General features: G+C 48.1%; 1 protein-coding gene across 1 annotated transcript in view; it reads right to left on the reverse strand.

Annotated features, from left to right (window-relative positions):
• The window catches only part of LOC117004461 (probable phospholipid-transporting ATPase IIA), a 49,340-nt gene that overhangs the window by 7,217 nt on the left and 22,079 nt on the right, over positions 1-20,044 (reverse strand). The window contains exons 14-22 of the mRNA XM_033075237.1: positions 16,790-17,002; positions 11,864-12,025; positions 7,015-7,107; positions 6,072-6,155; positions 4,200-4,370; positions 2,445-2,543; positions 2,104-2,193; positions 1,503-1,647; positions 188-252 (exon numbers count right to left, since the gene is read on the reverse strand). Coding sequence (XP_032931128.1) covers positions 188-252; positions 1,503-1,647; positions 2,104-2,193; positions 2,445-2,543; positions 4,200-4,370; positions 6,072-6,155; positions 7,015-7,107; positions 11,864-12,025; positions 16,790-17,002 — 1,122 coding nt within the window. The remainder of the gene's footprint in view (positions 1-187; positions 253-1,502; positions 1,648-2,103; positions 2,194-2,444; positions 2,544-4,199; positions 4,371-6,071; positions 6,156-7,014; positions 7,108-11,863; positions 12,026-16,789; positions 17,003-20,044) is intronic.

The raw sequence follows: 20,044 nt of genomic DNA on the forward strand, positions 1-20,044 counted from the left end.
ATGAATTTGAACTCCCTTTAACAGTAGTCTCCTTTATAGCCAAATTATTTCTCATGACAGGGCTACTGCTCTGATGATGAGTCTTGAGGGAGCTTGCTCCCTTTCTTGCACAAATGTCTGAGAATTCATTTATGACTTGCTTGAAAACTGGCCACAGAAATTCTCATTAAACATGAGGTAATCTCACCTTTCCTTCAACTCCAACACCACAGTCAGCCTCCTGAATCATGCTAACATCATTCCCTCCATCACCTGCAGGGCAGAGCACAAACAAAACTGGGAGTTAAGCAACAGGGGCAACCTGCAACCCCACCAAAGTCATCTGCACCACAATGAAATATTGTAAGAAATGACTCAATCAACCAAAGCAAAATTTTAAACAGAAATCATGAATTTAAATTAAGTTTTGTTTTAATTGCCCCCCAGGTCAGTGGTGGATGTGTCTCACTTGTAGGTGGCACCATTATATGTACAGTGCTGAAACAAAGCTCCCAGATTAACAGTGGCACCTCACCTGGTCAGGCTCAAGCTCTGTTTTGCAAAGATGCCCCTTGAAAGGCTGATGAGGAGTTTGGCACTGAATTTCCACGTGCAAAATTTCAACCACCCTCTCCACCACCCCAAAAAAGCACAGTTCCCCAAACCCCCATTCCCAGGCTGATGAGAATTTTCACATTGAATTTCCAGGTGCAAAATTTCAACCATCCTCTCCACCACCCCAAAAAGCGTGGCTCTCCAAACCCCCATTCCCAGGCTGAGGAGGATTTTCACATTGAATTTCCAGGTGCAAAATTTCAACCACCCTCTGCACCACCCCAAAAAACCATGGTTCCCCAAACCCCCATTCCCAGGTTGATGAGGATTTTCACACTGAATTTCCACGTGCAAAATTTCAACCATCCTCTGCACCACCCCACAAAAGCGTGGCTCTCCAAACCCCCATTCCCAGGCTGATGAGGATTTTCACATTGAATTTCCAGGTGCAAAATTTCATCCTCTCCACCCCCCACAAAAGCATGGCTCCCCAAACCCCCATTCCCAGGCTGATGAGGAGTTTGGCACTGAATTTCCAGGTGCAAAATTTCAACTATCCTTCTCCACCTCCCCACAAAACCACAGCTCCCCAAACCCCCATTCCCAGGCTGATGAGGATTTTCACACTGAATTTCCACGTGCAAAATTTCAACCATCCTCTGCACCACCCCACAAAAGCGTGGCTCTCCAAACCCCCATTCCCAGGCTGATGAGGAGTTTGGCACTGAATTTCCACATGCAAATTTTCATCCTCTCCACCACCCCAAAAAAGTGTGGCTCCCCAAACCCCCATTCCCAGGCTGAGGAGGAGTTTGGCACTGAATTTCCATGCGCAAAATTTCAACCACCCTCTGCATCACCCCAAAAAAACACAGCTCCCCAAATCCCCATTCCCAGGCAGTACAAGAGGATGTGTTCACCCAAAAGAACACCCTGGAGGTGCCACCACTCCCTGGCTGCCGACTCACCCACGGCACAGGTGAGCTTGCCCGTCCTCTCCTGCAGCAGCCGCACGATCTGCGCTTTCTGCGTGGGCGCGCAGCGGCAGCACACCACGGCGGGGCACTGGCACGCCAGCTCCATGAACTCGTACTCGTAGTACTTGAGGCACACCTGGGCACACACAGCACACCTGGGTTACACCTGCTCTGCCAGGCTGGCCCTGCTGGGCCTTCAGGGGTGCCTAGATCTGGACAGAGCTAAAGGAATAAAGCAGGGATTTGTTAAAAACTCTTAAAGGATTCAGCCTGGCTGAGGACACACCCAAGATGGACCCTAAGTCACAAGTCTTCACACTTTTATCAGTTTGGGTCCATTTCCACCTTGGGGTTCACTGTCCAATTCCAGCTCCAGGCTCTGCAGTCCCACCCTCCCAGATTCTCTCCTCAATTTGCACTTTTTGGTCCTGAAGCTGCAGCGGTGTCCTTGGTTCTCAGGCTAGACAAGGATTGTTTTGTCTGACTACACTGTGAGGAGAACTGGCTAACACTTTATACGAAGTTCAGAGTCACACACTGAGGCAGTACAGAAGGTGGGAAATAGGAAAGCCCAAACTTGAGGCACCAGTACCTCCAGTGAGTCCCCCGAGATGACCAGGGCACAGTCGTGCTTGCGGCGGAAGGCGTTCAGCTCCAGGTGGGCTTCTCCTCGGTTTGTCACCTGGGGGAGGATGGAACTGAGCAAGGTGTGCTTCACTGGGCTGGGAGAACAGCAAAGAATCCGAGGGAACAGAAGTGACACAGCCAGGACAGGCAGCACACTGAGTTAGGGCACGCAGTCACAGAAACAACAACTTGGGGTACAAAGTTGGGTTAAAGGAATAAAAATGCCCTGCTGGGAAGCAGCTGTGAGCTCACACCCCTCCTGTCCCAGTCTGGGCCCCCTGAGAGAGGCTCTGGGGTGTTACTCACTAGTCTGAAAATATGGATGTCCTGTGTCCGTGTCACCAGATGAGCATTCTTGGCTGTACACGTGGCTGTCTCCAGCTTATCCCCTGTCAGCATCCACACCTAAAACCCAAACATTTCTTGTGTTAAATACAGCTTAACATCCACGTCTGCAGGAGCTCTGCAAGTACCACCTGCCCCTTCAGGCTTAGACAAGAACTGTTAAAACACACACACAAATTATTCTTCTAAAAAACATCTATTTTAAAACACGCAAGAAAATTCCCACAAGTGAAAGCAAGCAAAGCTCTTCAAGAGGCTGAGACACAAAGGAAGTTACAAACCCTGTGTAACATTTTTCCCACCTGCAATATTTCAAGATTCTGCTGATAAACCCACAAAATGCAAGCTAAAAAATGTGTATTTGTGTGTTAATGTGTCCCTCCCCGGCCATTTCTCAACCGAGCCCTGCTGCAGAAAGATCCCTCCTGGCCCAGGCTGAAATGTGGATGATGCAACTGGGGTTAGCTCAGTGCTGATGTGTACGTCTGGAACACACTCACTTGCTTGAGGTTTTTTTTTTTAGATTTTTTTTTTAAATCTACACTGCTCCTTTTATTTTGTGCTGGTGAGGGGAGGGAGTTAGAAAGCAATGTCAGCAGCAATGGCTGGGAATTCCTTCTCCAGTGTAAATATATCACAGTGACTTTGGTTTTTTCCACTGGTGTTTTAATTCTTTCAAGACACTGCCCAAGAATATTCACTGAAAAATACAAAAACCTTAAGAAAATCCCAAAACATCAACAAAAAACCCCACACAAAGACTCGTTTATTTGTTCCTGCCATGAACTGCAAGGCCCCCTTCTCTCTGGGTTTATCCTCACATGCAATGCCCTGATGAACCCTGCAGTGCAAGGAGTGCTCAGCCCATCCCACACCTCCAGCCAAGGTGAGGGCAAAGAAGGAAAACCTTGGAGTGCTGGGCCAGGACTACATCCCTGGGGAACTCTGATTTCCCTGGTCTCACTTCTCTGCTGAAGTCTCTGTTGTTTACAGGGATGGCCCCAAACAAAAAGTACTTTTGGGAGCTTGTCCCAAGCTCTGAATTCCCTTCCTGCCTCAGCCCCAAACACACAGCCCTGCTTTGTATTCACAGCACGGCTTCACAATTTTGCTCACTTTGCAACTTAAAGCAGAGAAACCACAACCAGGACCTTTCACCTACTTTTCTTACCCAAATCTGAATATTTAATCCAATTTTTCCCCGTTTTGCAAAGCTGACAAAGTTTTCAGAGAGGGAACCTATGCAGACACCACAGCAGCTCCCACAGCACAGCTCAGGCTGTAGGTGTGGAGTCACAGATGCTGGAGCCCAGAAAACTGGAAAAAAAAAAAAAATCCACTCCCTGATTGTCTTGGCTCAGACTCCCCTCTAGTGGCTACTGAAAACGTGGATATCCACAGCTCCCAGCCCAGCACGGGGGCTCAGGCACCACAAACCTGCTTTGTTTCATGCAACTCCCTGAAAGAAGAATTGCCCAAAAATCTCCTGCTGGATCCTCCCTTGTGCCCACACGATTCCTTCCTCTGCAGGAGGAGCCAGAGCATGTGAGAGCATGAACACACAAGAGGTGACACACTCCTGTGTTGGGATTTACCACCTGCAGCACGTTCTGCTCCCAAAGTGATGTTTGAAACCCTCCCAGCTTGGAGCTGGGACAGTGCCACACACTCCAGAGGGTCCCTGCTCCTGCTGGAGCAGCCCTGGCTTAGGCAGACCTTGATGCCAGCGTTCCTCAGCGTCTCCAGCGTGGGCCTGACGTCTGTCTGCAGCTGATCCTCCACCCCAGTGAGGCACAGCAGCTCCATCTCCATCTCCAGGCTCTCGATCACCGTGGCCACTTTGAGAGAGCGGTCGTGCACGCTCAGCTTGGCCTGGACGTAGCGTGCCTGGGGACACACAGCAAGGTGACAGGGACAAGAAAGGTTACAGGGGACACACAGCAAGGTGACAGGGACACACAGGGACACACAGCAAGGTCAGAGACACAGCAAGGTCACACAGGGACAAGAAAGGTCACAGGGACACACAGCAAGGTCACAGGTACACACAGGGACACACAGCAAGGTCAGAGACACAGCAAGGTCACACAGGGACAAGAAAGGTCACAGGGACACACAGCAAGGTCACAGGTACACACAGGTCACAGGAGATACAGCAAGGTCACACAGGGACACAGAGCAAGGTCATACAGGGACACATAGAAAGGTCACAGGGACACACAGCAAGGTCACAGGGACAAACAGCAACAGGGACACACAGCAAGGTCACAGGGACAAGAAAGGTCACAGGGGGACACACAGCAAGGTCACAGGGACACAGCAAGATCAGGGACACAGAAAGGTCACAGGGACACAGAAAGGTCACAGGGACACAGAAAGGTCACAGGGACACAGAAAGGTCACAGGGACACACAGCAAGGTCACAGGGACAAGAAAGGTCACAGGGACACAGCAAGGTCACAGAGGACACAGCAAGGTCAGAGACACAGAAAGGTCACAGGGACACACAGCAAGGTGACAGGGACAAGAAAGGTCACAGGGGACTCACAGGTCACAGGGACACACAGCAGGGTCACAGGGACACAGCAAGGTCACAGGGGACACACAGCAAGGTGACAGGGACAAGAAAGGTCACAGGGGACTCACAGGTCACAGGGACACACAGCAAGGTCAGAGACACAGAAAGGTCACAGGGACACACAGCAAGGTGACAGGGACAAGAAAGGTCACAGGGACACACAGCAAGGTCACAGGGACACAGCAGGGTCACAGGGACACACAGAGGGACACACAGCAAGGTCACAGGGGACACAGCAAGGTCACAGGGACACACAGCAAGGTCACAGGGGTCACACAGCAAGGTCACACAGCAAGGTCACAGGGACACAGCAAGGTCACACAGGGACACACAGCAAGGGCACACAGGGACACACAGCAAGGTCACAGGGGACACACAGGTCACAGGGACACAGGGCTGCCCAGCCCCAGGGACACAAAGCCAGCCTCCCTCCGTGGCCTTCCCCCTGTGCCCATGCACCCTGGAAGTGCAGCCTCTGCAAGCAGCTCCCCTCCACAGGGAACACCTCTAGAACCCACGGCACCAGAGAGTCCCAAGCAGTTCCACCACGTCCCTGTACTAACCAAACAGTTCCCCTTCCCATCCTGCCTGCCTGGAAAAGCCAGGGCAGAGACAAACCCCACACATGGAGCCTGTGCTTGCAGGGAGCTGCCTGCATTGTGTTCTAGTTATTTGCAGTTTCCCTGGATGTCAGAATGCAACAATGGAAATTAAAACCAACGTATTTCCCAAACTTGTCTAACAAATGATGAGAATTTGCAGAATTTATTACCACAAGAGACTACAAGACAGGATTCAGGAACTGCTTGAGAGGATCCTCACTGGGATAAACACTTCATCCTTGTCACTTGGAAAGCAACTTTGATTAAAAGAATATCAAGACACTTTAAAACACAATTCTAGCAGAGAGCTGGGGGTGAGAGGCAGCACTATCACAAGAGTTTTGTGAGAATCACTTCAGTGATTCATTGTTTAAAAACAAAGGGAAGAAAAAACAAATAAAAACTTACTTCAAAGTCTTGATACTGCTCTTCTGTCAGAGACTTCTTGGCCACCACCAGGACCCTCAGGCCTTCCCGAGCCATGTTCCCACACTGCAGAGGAGCACATTGCAAACCATAACCTGCACTCCACTGAAATGATTTATGCACAGCACTGTGGAGATGGCAGTGCAAGATAGCAGGTTAAGAAAATAACCATCCCATTTGAGCAAGCCCAGGGAGTCTGTAACATCTGATAAAGTGCATGATAAACTCGGGAGGAAAGAGGGGATCTGCAATGCTTTGGGACCTAGCCCAGTGATCAGGAAGAAAAATGTCCTGGTTACACCAGGGTGGCAAATACAATCCCATTGATTACATTTCCCTAAGTAAAAGGGCACAAGCCTGGGATTTCTAGACTTCACATCTTTGACAATGAACTCTTTAAAATAAGGCCAGGTCATTGTTATTCATCTGAACACCACAGAATCAGTGACTGAAGCTACTGCTGAGGATGGCCCTGGAGCACTAGCAGTGTCCAAGGCCAGGCTGGACAGGGCTTGGAGCACCCTGGGACAGGAGAAGTGTCCCTGCCCAGGACAGGGGGTGCAGTGGGATGGGATTTAAGGTCCCTCCCAACCCAAACCATTCTGGGATTCCATGAACTCTGTGCCACATTACTGCTAACCTGACAAACACACCCCAGTGCAAATCTGCCAAATAGAGTCTTGAAATTGGACCCTTCAGGCTAAAACAGATCCAAACAGAATTTGGTGAGTGCCAATCAGCTTTGAGCAAAACCCATTTCATTTACAGAACTTATTCTAGATGAAATATGCTGAACTCTCCACTGACACCAAGAATGAATTGATCCAATGAATTTCCAGGATCAGTGACCTTGTGGCTCACAGGTATTTCAGCAGGGAGGTCCCCCCCAGCAGTGGCAGCTCTGGCAGGAGCTGCCCTCCCATACCTCCTCCTCCAGCCAGTCGTTGTACTGCACGATGCCAGCCATCACCACATCTGCCCCCTTCATGTAGAACGTGATCTCTCCTGTGGATTCATCCTGCAGACAGCACAGACACACACCAGCCTCAGCTGGGACAGTGGGACAGATCTGGGGATTCAGCTGGGACACTGGGAACAGATCTGGGGATTCAGCTGGGACAGAGGAACAGATCTGGGAGATTCAGCTGGGACAGTGGAACAGATCTGGGGGGTTCAGCTGGGAACAGATCTGGGGATTCAGCTGGGACAGTGGGAACAGATCTGGGGATTCAGCTGGGACAGAGGGAACAGATCTGGGGGATTCAGCTGGGAACAGATCTGGGGGATTCAGCTGGGAACAGATCTGGGGGATTCAGCTGGGATACTGGGAACAGATCTGGGGATTCAGCTGGGACAGAGGGAACAGATCTGGGGATTCAGATGGGACACTGGGAACAGATCTGGGGGATTCAGCTGGGACAGTGGAACAGATCTGGGGATTCAGCTGGGAACAGAGGGAACAGATCTGGGGGATTCAGATGGGACACTGGGAACAGATCTGGGGATTCAGCTGGGACAGAGGGAACAGATCTGGGGGATTCAGCTGGGAACAGATCTGGGGATTCAGCTGGGAACAGATCTGGGGGCTCAGCTGGGACCAGATCTGGGGGCTCAGCTGGGACAGAGGGAACAGATCTGGGGGATTCAGATGGGACACTGGGAACAGATCTGGGGGATTCAGCTGGGAACAGATCTGGGGGATTCAGCTGGGAACAGATCTGGGGGATTCAGCTGGGACAGAGGGAACAGATCTGGGGGATTCAGCTGGAACAGTGGGAACAGATCTGGGGATTCAGCTGGGAACAGATCTGGGGGATTCAGCTGGGAACAGATCTGGGGGGCTCAGCTGGGACAGTGGAACAGATTTGGGGGCTCAGCAAAGTGAGGTGAATTCTCAGCACAGCAGGCTCAGAACTGCCTGCTCTGGGGCAGGTGAGGCTCAGCTGCCTGTCTGGGGCCAGAAGGAGATGCCTGCCCAGCTGCAGCTCAGCTCCTCACAGCAGCAATGAATGCTCTAGACAAGGAGGATCAGCTCCACACAGACCCTCCCAGCCCTGACTGCCTGTGCCTCCAGAATAACCTGAGCCCTCACCTTCAAACCTGATTCCCTGCTCACCTGAAACAACAAAACAGATGCACAGAGCCCAGCAGAGTAAAAATCACTCTGATTTACCTGCTCTGTTACACCAGATGCAATAAGCATAATTAAAGCTCGTGCCTGCCACAGAAAGCTTAGCTTGCTGCCTGCCTTATCTGATACAAGGAGTTTATAGGCTGCAAGCAAAGCATATTTACATCACCACAAATCAAAAAGTCCCTTCTAAGCAGGCAGATATGTAAGGAAGCCACAGCTCTGAGTATTACAAGCTAATGGAAACCCTGGCAATTTCCTCAAAAGACACAAAACAATGAGTAAGAAACAAATTGCTCTGTAAACCGAGACAGCCACCAGGGATAAAAACAAATTTAAAATGCAAAACAAAAAAAGCCCAGGAAGGTCTGAAATAAACAGCTGTGAACGAAGGGGCCAAAGTATTTTAGGAATAAGAGAAATTAAAGAAGAGCAAAGTGGACACTTCTTCATTCTCTCAGCTAGTATTTGGGTCAGTCTGTTCCACTGTTATAGAAATCAGTGGTGGAGGTTTTTGAACATAAATAGGTTAAAAGCCCCAGGTCCTGTGGCACTGGCAGAGTTTAAATCCATAGCAAAAAAAAAAAGGCATAATGCAGCACCTGATATGGACACTAAAACTGTAAAGAAAAGCAGAGTCTTTGCTGAGGAGTAGCCAAGGATAATGAGGCTCCTTAGCTGAATTTTTTTGCCAAGCTCACAGAGATATTCACAAGGAAGATGCTCATAATTAGAAGTGTGGTTTTCAATGTTCTGGAACATCCAGCCCTCACACAGAGATACACATCCCACATCCCCAGAGGAAAACGGGTGTCACTCTTCCAAAACAAGCAGAATCTGCTTAAATAAAACACAGCACTTCTGGCAGTAGCCAAAGGTAAAGGTTTATCTGTGAAATTATTTGATTAAAGAGTGTCTCACAACATCTCTGTAGGAAACTGAATAAAGACTGCACTTCCCGTGCTGCAGAGCTGGCTTAAGAGAGTTTAGAATTTTTGTCCAATGTAAATACTGTATCAGCTATCTCCCTGCATTAGTCATTTCCTCTGCCCGAGTTCAGGAGGAGGTTAGTGCGTTCTCAGATCATGGCAAGATCACCCTATAAATCTGCACACAGATTTGCCACTTATATTGTTTTGGGGAAGCATCTTTTTCCACCATGGTCTGCCTCTGGCCACGGTTCAAAGGCTCCTTTCAATTCCAGATATGACAATAGCACTATCTCTGCTCCACAACAAAGATCATTCCACAGGGCTAAGGGGAAAAAAAAACGCAAAGAAAACGAAGAATGGAAAATATTGTGGTCAAACAAACAGGCCTCCTTCAAAGAGGAAGACAAGTCAGTGCACACTTGGTGAGCAGGTTGCTGGGGTAGAACAGCATTTCTTAGAACTGAAATAATCAGGTACAGAAATGACAGCTGAGTGCAAGGAAACACTCAGATATTGCAGAATATCCCAAAGCAGGCAGCATCTGTGACTTGTTTTCACTACTGAGCATTGCTTTATTTCCCAGCAGTGCTGAAGGAGATCTGCTCAGGGCAGGGCACACAGCATGTGCAGGGAGATGGTGCCTGCAGGGACAGCACTGAGGACACAGGAACCTCTGCTCACCTCTGTCCCCAGGCTGGCAGCAAGCAAAATTCTCACCAAAATTGTGGTTTGTAAGGACAGGCAGTACCTGTGCAGGTGAGCAGCAATGTTTCCCTTTGGCTCTGCTCACTCAGTGCTGAGGGCAGCTCCATCTCCCTCCCTGGGTGTGTTTTCTCCTGGGTGCTCCATGCTGCTCTCCCTCCCCCTGTTTCTGTTTTTAAGCAAGCAGCACAGTTTAGGGGATGCACTGAGAAGGTGAACACCCTTCGAGCTGTGGAGCAAACCAAATGGAGTGCCTACACACACACACATATGTGTTTAATTAAAGCAATTTTACTTGCTCACTACCTATTTATAAATGCCTTTTTTTTTTTTTTTAAATGGGAATTAAAACCCTGCTTGAAGATATTTTGGAGCATACAGAAACGTGGCAAAGTAATACCCAGGCAGTCAACATCTGCCACTCAACCCTAACTCTGCACAGGGCACACAAGGGAGCTGATTTTATGGCTGAATGGTCACAAAATAAAGACAATTCACTTCTCAATGCTTCTTAAAAGGTATTTACAGTCAGGATCTAGGCCTGATGTTGCTCCCACTGACCACAAGTGGGAGTTTTGCTGGTTTTGCCTAAAATGCAAACTGCAAAATCTAAACAGAGAAATGCAAACTAGAAACCTCTTTCCTCCTAGTGAGGGAGGAGATAAATAATAGGTAATTTAAAAGGACTAAACTTCAAATCAAAGAAGGGAAAAGAAAAAGGAGCACTCTTACACTCGTGACAAGAAAATTCCAGGGCATTCACTTCTGTTTAGCATAAAAACACAATTTAATGAAGCTCACCCTGGCCTTGATGGTTTCTCCACCTCTTACAACTTTGATAAAACAGCATTTCATCAAAAGCTTGCACTTGCAATAAAAACAATGAGGAGGTTCTTTAGTCCTCCCTCTTCTGCTGATAATATTTTAATTCTAGGTCGTGAAAAGATTGCCCAGAACCTCCAGATAATTTCCATTACAGAAGTAATTAATTGAAGCACTGACCTGGATACACAGTGCCCTTGTGGCAGGTATCCCCTGCAGCACAGGCAGTTTGTGGGAACACTCAGTGTCTGCTCAGTGCATTCCCTGGGTCTGGGATTCCCAGACTGAACACAGTGATGACTCTGCACCAGCTCAGCCTCTCAGCTCACCTCCCTGCCATCCCTGCCCTGGGCCATGTGCTCACATTCCAAACTCTTCCCGGTGTTTCACACCCAGGGAGGGAATGGATTGCCCTGCCTGGCTGCCCTCCTGTGCCCTGGGTGACAGCTGTGAGCAGGGAGGCCAGCCCAGGTGAGCCCTGGTGTCTCCAGGTGAGCCCTGGCTGTCTCCAGGTGAGCCCTGGATGTCTCCAGGTGAGCCCTGCTCCCTCCCAGGTGAGCCCTGGCTGTCTCCAGGTGAGCCCTGGTGTCTCCAGGTGAGCCCTGGCTGTCTCCAGGTGAGCCCTGGGTGTTTCCCAGGTGAGCCCTGGGTGTCTTCAAGTGAGCCCTGGCTGTCTCCAGGTGAGCCCTGCTCCCTCCCAGGTGAGCCCTGGCTGTCCCCAGGTGAGCCCTGGTGTCTCCAGGTGAGCCCTGCTCCCTCCCAGGTGAGCCCTGGCTGTCTCCAGGTGAGCCCTGGTGTCTCCAGGTGAGCCCTGGCTGTCCCCAGGTGAGCCCAGGGTGTCCCTCAGGTGAGCCCAGGGTGTCTCCCAGGTGAGCCCTGGCTGTCTCCCAGGTGAGCCCAGGGTGTCTCCAGGTGAGCCCTGGCTGTCTCCCAGGTGAGCCCTGGCTGTCTCCAGGTGAGCCCTGGCTGTCTCCCAGGTGAGCCCTGGGTGTCCCCCAGGTGAGCCCTGGCTGTCTCCAGGTGAGCCCTGGGTGTTTCCCAGGTGAGCCCTGGTGTCTCCAGGTGAGCCCTGGCTGTCCCCAGGTGAGCCCTGGGTGTCTCCAGGTGAGCCCTGGGTGTCTCCAGGTGAGCCCTGCTCCCCCCCAGGTGTGTCTGAGCCCAGCCTTACCTGGCCACGCCGCCCTTACCCGCACGATGATGCCCATGCGCTTGCTCTCGTAGGTGAAGGGGAAGATCTGCAGGATGGTGAAGTTGAGGATGTGCCCCCCTGGGCTCCTCAGCTGCACTGAGGACTGGTCTCTGCCCACCAGAGTCAAACCCACGCTCTCTGTCCACTGCACCAGGGCCACCTGAGAGGAGAAGGGCATGGTGAGGGCTCCAGCCACACACCTCCCAAGGGGAGGGACAGCAGGGAACTCATCAGGCATTAATTCATTAGTCATTAATGGTGCCATCAAACACATCCATTGATAAACACAGCTGCTCCTCCATGGCTCTTTCCTCACCCAGTCCCTTCGGTTTGGGCAGCCCAGCTCAGGTTGGTGCAGCTGTGGCACTGCCCATGGGCACATCCCTGCCAATTCCACTGCCAATTCCACTGCACCCCAGGGATCTCCCCATGGAAAGGGAGCTCAGGCCTTGGCAGGGGCTGCCCAGGGAGCCTTGGATCCCCATCCCTGGAGGTGTTCAAAGAATTCCTGCATGTGGAACTCAGTGCCTGGGCTGGGGACAGGGTGAGCACTGGGCACAGCTTGGACTTGATGCTCTGGGAGGGCTCTTGCAATCTAAATGATTCCATGATTTCATTCCAAAGGACAGTCCGCAGCAAGGAGCAGGAACTGGGATCCCCCACCCAGCCCAAACCTCCTCAGGGAAATCCCTTTACAAACACTGACTTTTGGAAAGAGTGATTTCCCAGCTTGCTGTCTGTGAAATTAAGAATTCAAAAGGATGCATTCACCCTGGATTGACAATTTCAAAGCCAGAAACACTAATGCAGCACATTAAAAATTCATATTAGAAAACCCCAAACAAAACAAACTCTGTGCTATTTTCTATGTGTTCAGTAGTAACAGCTCATCAACAGATTTCAACAATTTTGCAGTGATCAGCAAGACAGCTGAAGGCTGGCTCAGACACTTCTTAGCATAGAACCCTTCTCCCTAAGGACTAAAAAAACAAATAAACCCCTCAAACAAACCCCAAAACAACCCCCAGATTGTTCAAGGTTTAACTGATGTGGGGATCATTTTGATAGCAGCCCCTATTTCAGGACCTACACAACTGAGTTCTCTACAAGCTTTCCCTCAATTGCAACCAGAGCCATGCCACAAACCAAAGGTTTTATTTCACTTCCCTGAGAAGGGCCAGAGTGCCCAGCTCAGCTGACACATCCACCTCAGCCTGAGCTCGCTGAGATTTAACTCCAGAGCTGTCTGGGCAGTAACAGATGGAGCAGCAGCTGACAGGAGCCCATCTATCACTGCCCCAGAAAGGACCAAGGGATCCTTTCCCTAAACAGACATGAAATACTGCAAGTGTTTTACAGTGACATTTTCAAAGGCACAGCAGTGCTGGGCACATGGCTGCTGTCGACTTGAAGGTTAATTATCCTTTCTGCCTTTCAGGTTCTGCCTCTACTGCCTCCAGCAACCACAAATACCTCAGTTAAAAATGAAACTGATTTTGGAAAGCCACATACAAAAGATACAAATAAAATTAGAACCTGTAAATACTTGCACCGAATTATTAATTAATTGATACAATTGGGACTAACTGAAGGAGCTTTTTGAACTCAGCTCCTTTTCATCCAAAAGCTTAAAAGAGAACCTAAACCAAACTTTTCCTTTCATAAAGTAGTCTTAAGTTGTCAGATTAAGAAAAAAAAAGTAATTGAGTTGGCTTTGCCTTGAAAGACCTTTAAGTCAATTTGAATCAATATTTGGCTTAATATTAACAAGTTTGTGCAGGCTTACTCACAAAGATTACAACAAATCAAAGGCTCCTTCAAGCTTATCTTTCTCAAAAGTTTCCTCAAGCCATCCTCAGTGCATTAAAGTGTGCAGTTGGATAATCCTCCTAGCAGCCTCCCAGAGCAGAGATGGAGCTTGCTTTCTGACACTCTGGTTAATAAATAATTATTGGGAATTATTTCCAGCATGATGCTGTGCCATGTTCAGTGTGTGCAGCCTCTTCTGCCTGTGCTGGTGAGTTCCAAGTGCCTGGAGGACAAACTCTGCTCCCAGCTCAGCCTGCTAAAGATCTTTGCACAGACACTCCTCCCTGCTTCCCTGCCAGCATCTCACTGCAATCCTAAAGCTCTGGAAAGCAAAGCCTTGGGCAGAGGGACAGAGGGATGAGCAGCATGTCAGAGGTGGCACCAGGGGACAGCTCCACCCATGGCACTGACAGCTCTTCTGTCTGGGATGGGATAATGGGATGGGATGATGGATTGGGATCGTGGGATGGGATCGTGGGATGGGATCGTGGGATGGGATGGGATGCACATCCCAGCTCCACATCAGTCAGAAAGGTTTGCTCTGCCCCCTGCAAACACCTAACTCAAGGTGCTCTCAGCCACAGCAGAGAGATGAGAAATATTCAAAATGCAAAAGTGTATTTACAACTTAGAGGAAGGAGAATTAAAAGGAGGCTTGAAATCCCTCAAACACCTTAAAGGGAGCCCATGCTCACTGATGAGGGAAATCAATGAAGCCCCTGCCAGCATTCTGCAGCTCCAACCAAGGCAGGCTGATACAATCTGAGCATTTCAAAGCACAGCAGCCCAGCACAGGATCCTCCAGCTTTGCTCTCTGCGACAATTAAATTACCCAAGCCACCAGTGAAGTGGATATCGACTAATAAATTTCATTCTAAAGAGACAAATTGATCCTTCTGTGCCATGAGCTCTCTGCAGGGTCCCCTCTAGGCTGCCCAGGCAGGCAGGCAGACAGAGCAGAGACCAATTGATCCTGCACCCTTTCATGTCCTGGCAGCTGCCGCCCTGTCAGGGTTACAGACTGTTTGCCCAGGAATCCCAGGGCTCTTATCTCTGATCAGATTATATCTATTTCATTTCCCCTGTTAGTTACTGTATGGCTACAACTGACAACTGGCCCTCAGAGCCCCAAGGCTGTAACTGATACCTGAATAAAGATACTTCAAGACTTCTAAATGGCAGCGTGCACAGGAAACAAATTTAGGAAATCCTGCTTTCTGTTACAGGAAATGAATCCTATGCCAACTGGTAGAAATTACCCTTGCTGTTAAAGTAAAGAGAATACAAGTTTTTGTACTCATTTCATAAACTGACCTTCCCTGCCATGGCAATATTTTATTGATATAGGATTTCAAAGGCTGGCTTTAACAGGAGTCCAAAGCCATTCCCCTACAGGGAATGTTATTTAACAGCATTACTCCTTTCTCAAGGGCTCCACTTGTGTAGCTCCTGCATTTTGTACCATCTAGGATGACATACTGAGCATGGCTGAATAATATTTGTATATCTAAGACCTACAGACATGATTTCCTCAGTGCAGCAAAGCATATCTGATTTCTGAACCTGCTGTAATTCTCTACTTAAGATATCACAAGAAAGGAAAAAAGAATTTAAACAATAATCTTGGAAGGATTAGTTATCATGCTATAGTAAAACAAATAAACAATATCCCCTGGGTATTTCAGACAAATTGCTGTGTAAATATTTTAAGGGCAGAACAGTATAAAGAGTGAAAGAAAAAAACATTGACTTCACTATACACCACAGTATATATGTAAATAAACAGAAATCTGTGCAAAAATATCCTGTAAATGCTTTAGGAGGAAAAAAAAACTTAGATGCAGATGATAAAAATAACCATCTGGAAATCATTCAGAACTCATTTCAGTGCAGAGGCAGTGGCTTTCTGCATGCTGCCTTTCCAGGGGAGAGCAACCCATAGGAGAGGAGAGGAGCAGGGAAGCAAAGCCTGGCCCAGCCCAGCGTGGGACAGGACACCCAGACCCTGCCTGGAATATTCTGAATGTATGTAAACGTGCAAATCAGCTCTGTGCCAATCTTCCAGTAGCACTACAACCCCACAAATTCACCCTGAACCAGAGCATGCTTTGTGCTGACCTCGTCAGGGCTGGAGGCCTGGTACACCCTGCAGGAATCATCACAGTGGACAGGTTGTAAGAGGAACTGCTTAAATCCATTTCCTAAAAAACCCCATCCAAAAATTTCCTCAAATTCACCCCGGACCAAAGCAGTTTTTTGGACTGACCTCATCAGGTACACCCTGCAGGAATCCTTGTAGTGGACAGGCTGTGGGAGATACTGCTTAAACCTGTTTCCTAAAAAAACCCCATCCAAAAATTTCCTCCACAAATTTAACCTAAACCAGAGCAGGCTTTGTGCTGACCTCATCAGGTACACCCTGCAGGAATCTTCATAGTGGACAGGCTGTAAGAGGAACTGCTTAAATCAATTTCCTAAAAAACCCCATCCAAAAATTTCCTCAAATTCACCCTGAACCAGAGCAGGCTTTGTGCTGACCTCGTTGGGACTGGAGACCTGGTACACCCTGCAGGAATCCTCATAGTAAACCAGCTGTGGGAGATACTGTTTAAACCTGTTTCCTAAAAAAACCCCATCCAAAAATTTCCCCAAATTGAACCCAAACCAGAGCATGCTTTGTGCTGACCTCGTCGGGGCTGGAGGCCTGGTACACCCTGCAGGAATTATCATAGTGGACCAGCTGTGAGAGGAACTGCTGAAACCCATTTCCTAAAAAACCCCATCCAAAAATTTCCTCCTCAAACTGACCCCAAACCAGAGCATGCTTTGTGCTGACCTCGTGGGGGTTGGCGGCCTAGTACACCCTGCAGGAATCCTCGTAGTGTACAGGTTGTAAGAGGAACTGTTTAAATCCATTTCCTAAAAAACCGTCATCCAAAAATTTCCTCCACAAATTTAACCTAAACCAACACAGGTTTTGTGCTGACCTCATCCGGGCTGGAGCCCTTGTAGTAGACCAGCTGTAAGAGGAACTGCTTAACCCTGTTCCCAAAAAACATCCCCATCCAAAAATTTCCTCAAATTCACCCCAAACCAGAGCATGCTTTGTGCTGACCTCGTCGGGACTGGAGGCCTGGTACACCCTGCAGGAATCCTCGTAGTGGCGCTCGGCCTCGGCCTGGTCGGTGACGCCGTTGGACTCGTAGACGGGGGTGACGTTGTGGCACAGCGCGATGGCCTTGACGGCCTCGTGCACGCGGCTGCTCATGGTGCGCCGCACCTTGGTGGCCACCGACAGCCCCTTGACGGCCGGCGGCTCCTGCGCCTGCTGCGGGCGGGAGAGAAGGGTTGGACACACAGGTCTGTGTGTGGTACAGAAAGATCTTTGAGTGTAAAAGGGAAAGAAGGGATAGAAATGACAACAGGTTTTGATATAGAAGACAAGAATTGTTGAGCCAGTCTCACTGGGTAACTGAAAAGGAAAAAGGTAAGTGAGTTAGAAGGGGCTTTTATGACTGTGAGCATAAATTAAATCCACCTCAAACTGATGCCTAGAGGAGCTGGAACAGAAGCCACACAGAGTTAGGGGAAATAAAATGGAAATTTATTGAAAGGCCTTCAAGGCCACACCCTGGCAGAACTCAGTGCCACACGTGGGGAATAAATTCCCCAAATTCCCCAAATATAAGTTTGTCTCTACCAAATTGCTGCCTATGTTAGCTGTTATGTCTTTGTAAACTGTAAATGTTTCCAGTTGTTTGCTGTTTCTCTTCCCTGTTATCTTGTATCCCTGTCAGCCATAGCGCTCCTGGTTGTGTGTCCCCTCCCGGTACCCGTACCTGTGCTTTGTATCCCCGGTCCCATATTTAATGATATGCAACCTCAGGTCCCTAGCAACTGTTTCACGACAGTTCTACAACACTTCCATGCTTTACGGCACTCCCTAGCAACAATTTCTTACGCAACTGCCACGCTTTTGCTAGTTTTACGACACTTCCACCCTTTACGGCAGTCCCTAGCAACGGGTTTCTACTACACTTCCGCTCTTTATGGCACTCCTTAGTGTGAAAAACACATTTCACCCTTGGTAAAATTTAAAAGGTTTAATAAAAACACAATAGGAGACAAAGATAGAGCAAACGTGGCCGGGTGCTTGGCAGGCCACCAAGAGCACATGGTCACTTCGGGAACGCCCCTTTAAATACACTTCACAATACATCAGCATGTTGATTAGTCACAGTCCTTCTTGCACAGTCAACATGTTCTGGGAACTGTTTAGCATGGCCACTCCTCGGATCCGCCTTTTACAGCATGCCTGTTTCTTGGCTTGGGCTTTTGATCCTCTCCTTATCACCTTCTAACGTGGGTGCTGGTCCGGCCCTGTGCAGCCGGTGAGTGTTGATAATTGTCGTACCAGCTGCACGCCCAGCACATGCTCACGGGCTGTCATTTCACTGAGCGACCCGCTGGCTCTCCCGGCCGCTCCTCCTGCCCTGGCCCCCAGCACGGCAGCAGCCAATTTTACCAAAACAGTAAAACGTGTTTTTCACACTAGCAAGTTTTACGACACTTGTGTGCTTTACAGCACTCCCTAGCAATTCTATTTCCCCTCATTTCTCCTTATTTATTGACAGGCCTTCAACACCCTGATAGAATCAGTGCCACAGGTCTGGCCCCTGCCTGGATAGCTCCATGATGGATCTCACACCTTTACAGATCCCACACCTTTATAAATATCACACATTTACAGATCCTACACCTTTATAGATCTCACACCTTTATAGATCCTACAACTTTACAGATCTCACACCTTTACAGATCCTACACCTTTATAAATCTCACACCTTTATAAATATCACACCTTTATAGATCTCACATCTTTAAAGATCTTACACCTTTACAGATCTTACAACTCTATAGCTCTCACACCTTTACAGATCTTACATCTTTATAAATCCCACACCTTCACAGATCCCACACCTTCACAGATTTTAGTCCATTTGCATACAGCAGTCAACCATCCAATTAACAGTCTCAAATTGTGAAATTTCATCCTCCTGGCCTGCTCTCTGGCCTGCCCTCCCCTTTTCACGTTGTTTATGCTTAGGGCCTGAGCTTTGGAGAAATTGTCCTTGAAGCCCACAGGTGAAATCAGACTATTTTGTCTTCATCACCCTAAGCACAACAGAAAGGCTCACCCAAGCAGAACAGAAAACTCAAAACTTAAGGCATCAAAACAAAAGGTGATTTTACAAAAAGATTTTCACAGGCAAACAAGAAAACCAATGTTGCAAGTAGAAGACAGAGCTCAGAATTTTCCACAGCAAGAAAACTGAAAAACAACTTCTAACTTAAAACTGTAACACACTGACCTTTTGTAATTAGAACATAGTGACATGAATTTGATGATGTTAGCAGTTAGGATGGGCTATAGGTAATAGCAAAGGTATTGATGGGTTGTTATGCAAAAAGATACACAGCAAAAAAAAATATAATGGTTTGTAACATAAATAGGACAGAAGTTCAGGACACACAGAGCCCACCCAGATTTTGGGACAAGAAAAAGCCCCTGTACTGCAAATCCAGTACTTCCACCTCCCTGCTCCTTCTACCCCTCTCTGCCTTTGAGAGAAAAGCACAAATAACTGGCAGGTGTAGTGGTGGTATGGACAGCAGGCAAGCAGTGAAGACAGAAATCTGAAATCAATGGGAAACGTGACATAAGGGGCAAAGGGAATAAAATTTATCCAAAATCATAACAGATTAGCCCAAGGAAACAAATCCCATATTTATCTATTAAAATAACTCTAAAAAATCTTAGATTATTTGTACTACCAGGACACCAGTGTCCAAAAGGAACCACTTATATGCCTCAAAACTGTATTTTATTGATCTTAATGTTTCTCTGTGCTGGAAAGTTAATTGTATATGATTATTGAATGAGAGCAGATCCAATCTGATACTGTCCAAAGGAGATAAAAGGCCTCACTGCCTCTTGGTCACTCTCAAGAAAAAAAGAGTCAAAAGACTCAGAGAAACCACTTTTTTACTCCACATAAAAACCACATTTTACTCCACAAAAAACCCCACTTTTTTACTCTATAAAAAAACAGAGGTTTGGGAAGTTCAGAGTCACCTGGGTTTCATGTGCAAGAGAATATAATTGGTGAAAACACAAACCAGATGACTCACATGGAGTTAGAAAATCTTAATTGCGTTCATTTATTTTTTAATACTATTTTTAGTATCAGAATGGGAGTCTTCAGATAATTGCACAATTACTAAATTATCCCAGTTGAAGAAGGGACACACAGTGATCCAGTTTCCTGCTCTGTTAACCTTTAGTGTCAAGAGGACAAAAGTTTCACTT

The sequence above is a fragment of the Catharus ustulatus genome, chromosome 17 (genome assembly GCF_009819885.2).
Source record: "Catharus ustulatus isolate bCatUst1 chromosome 17, bCatUst1.pri.v2, whole genome shotgun sequence".
NCBI classification, from domain to species: domain Eukaryota; kingdom Metazoa; phylum Chordata; class Aves; order Passeriformes; family Turdidae; genus Catharus; species Catharus ustulatus.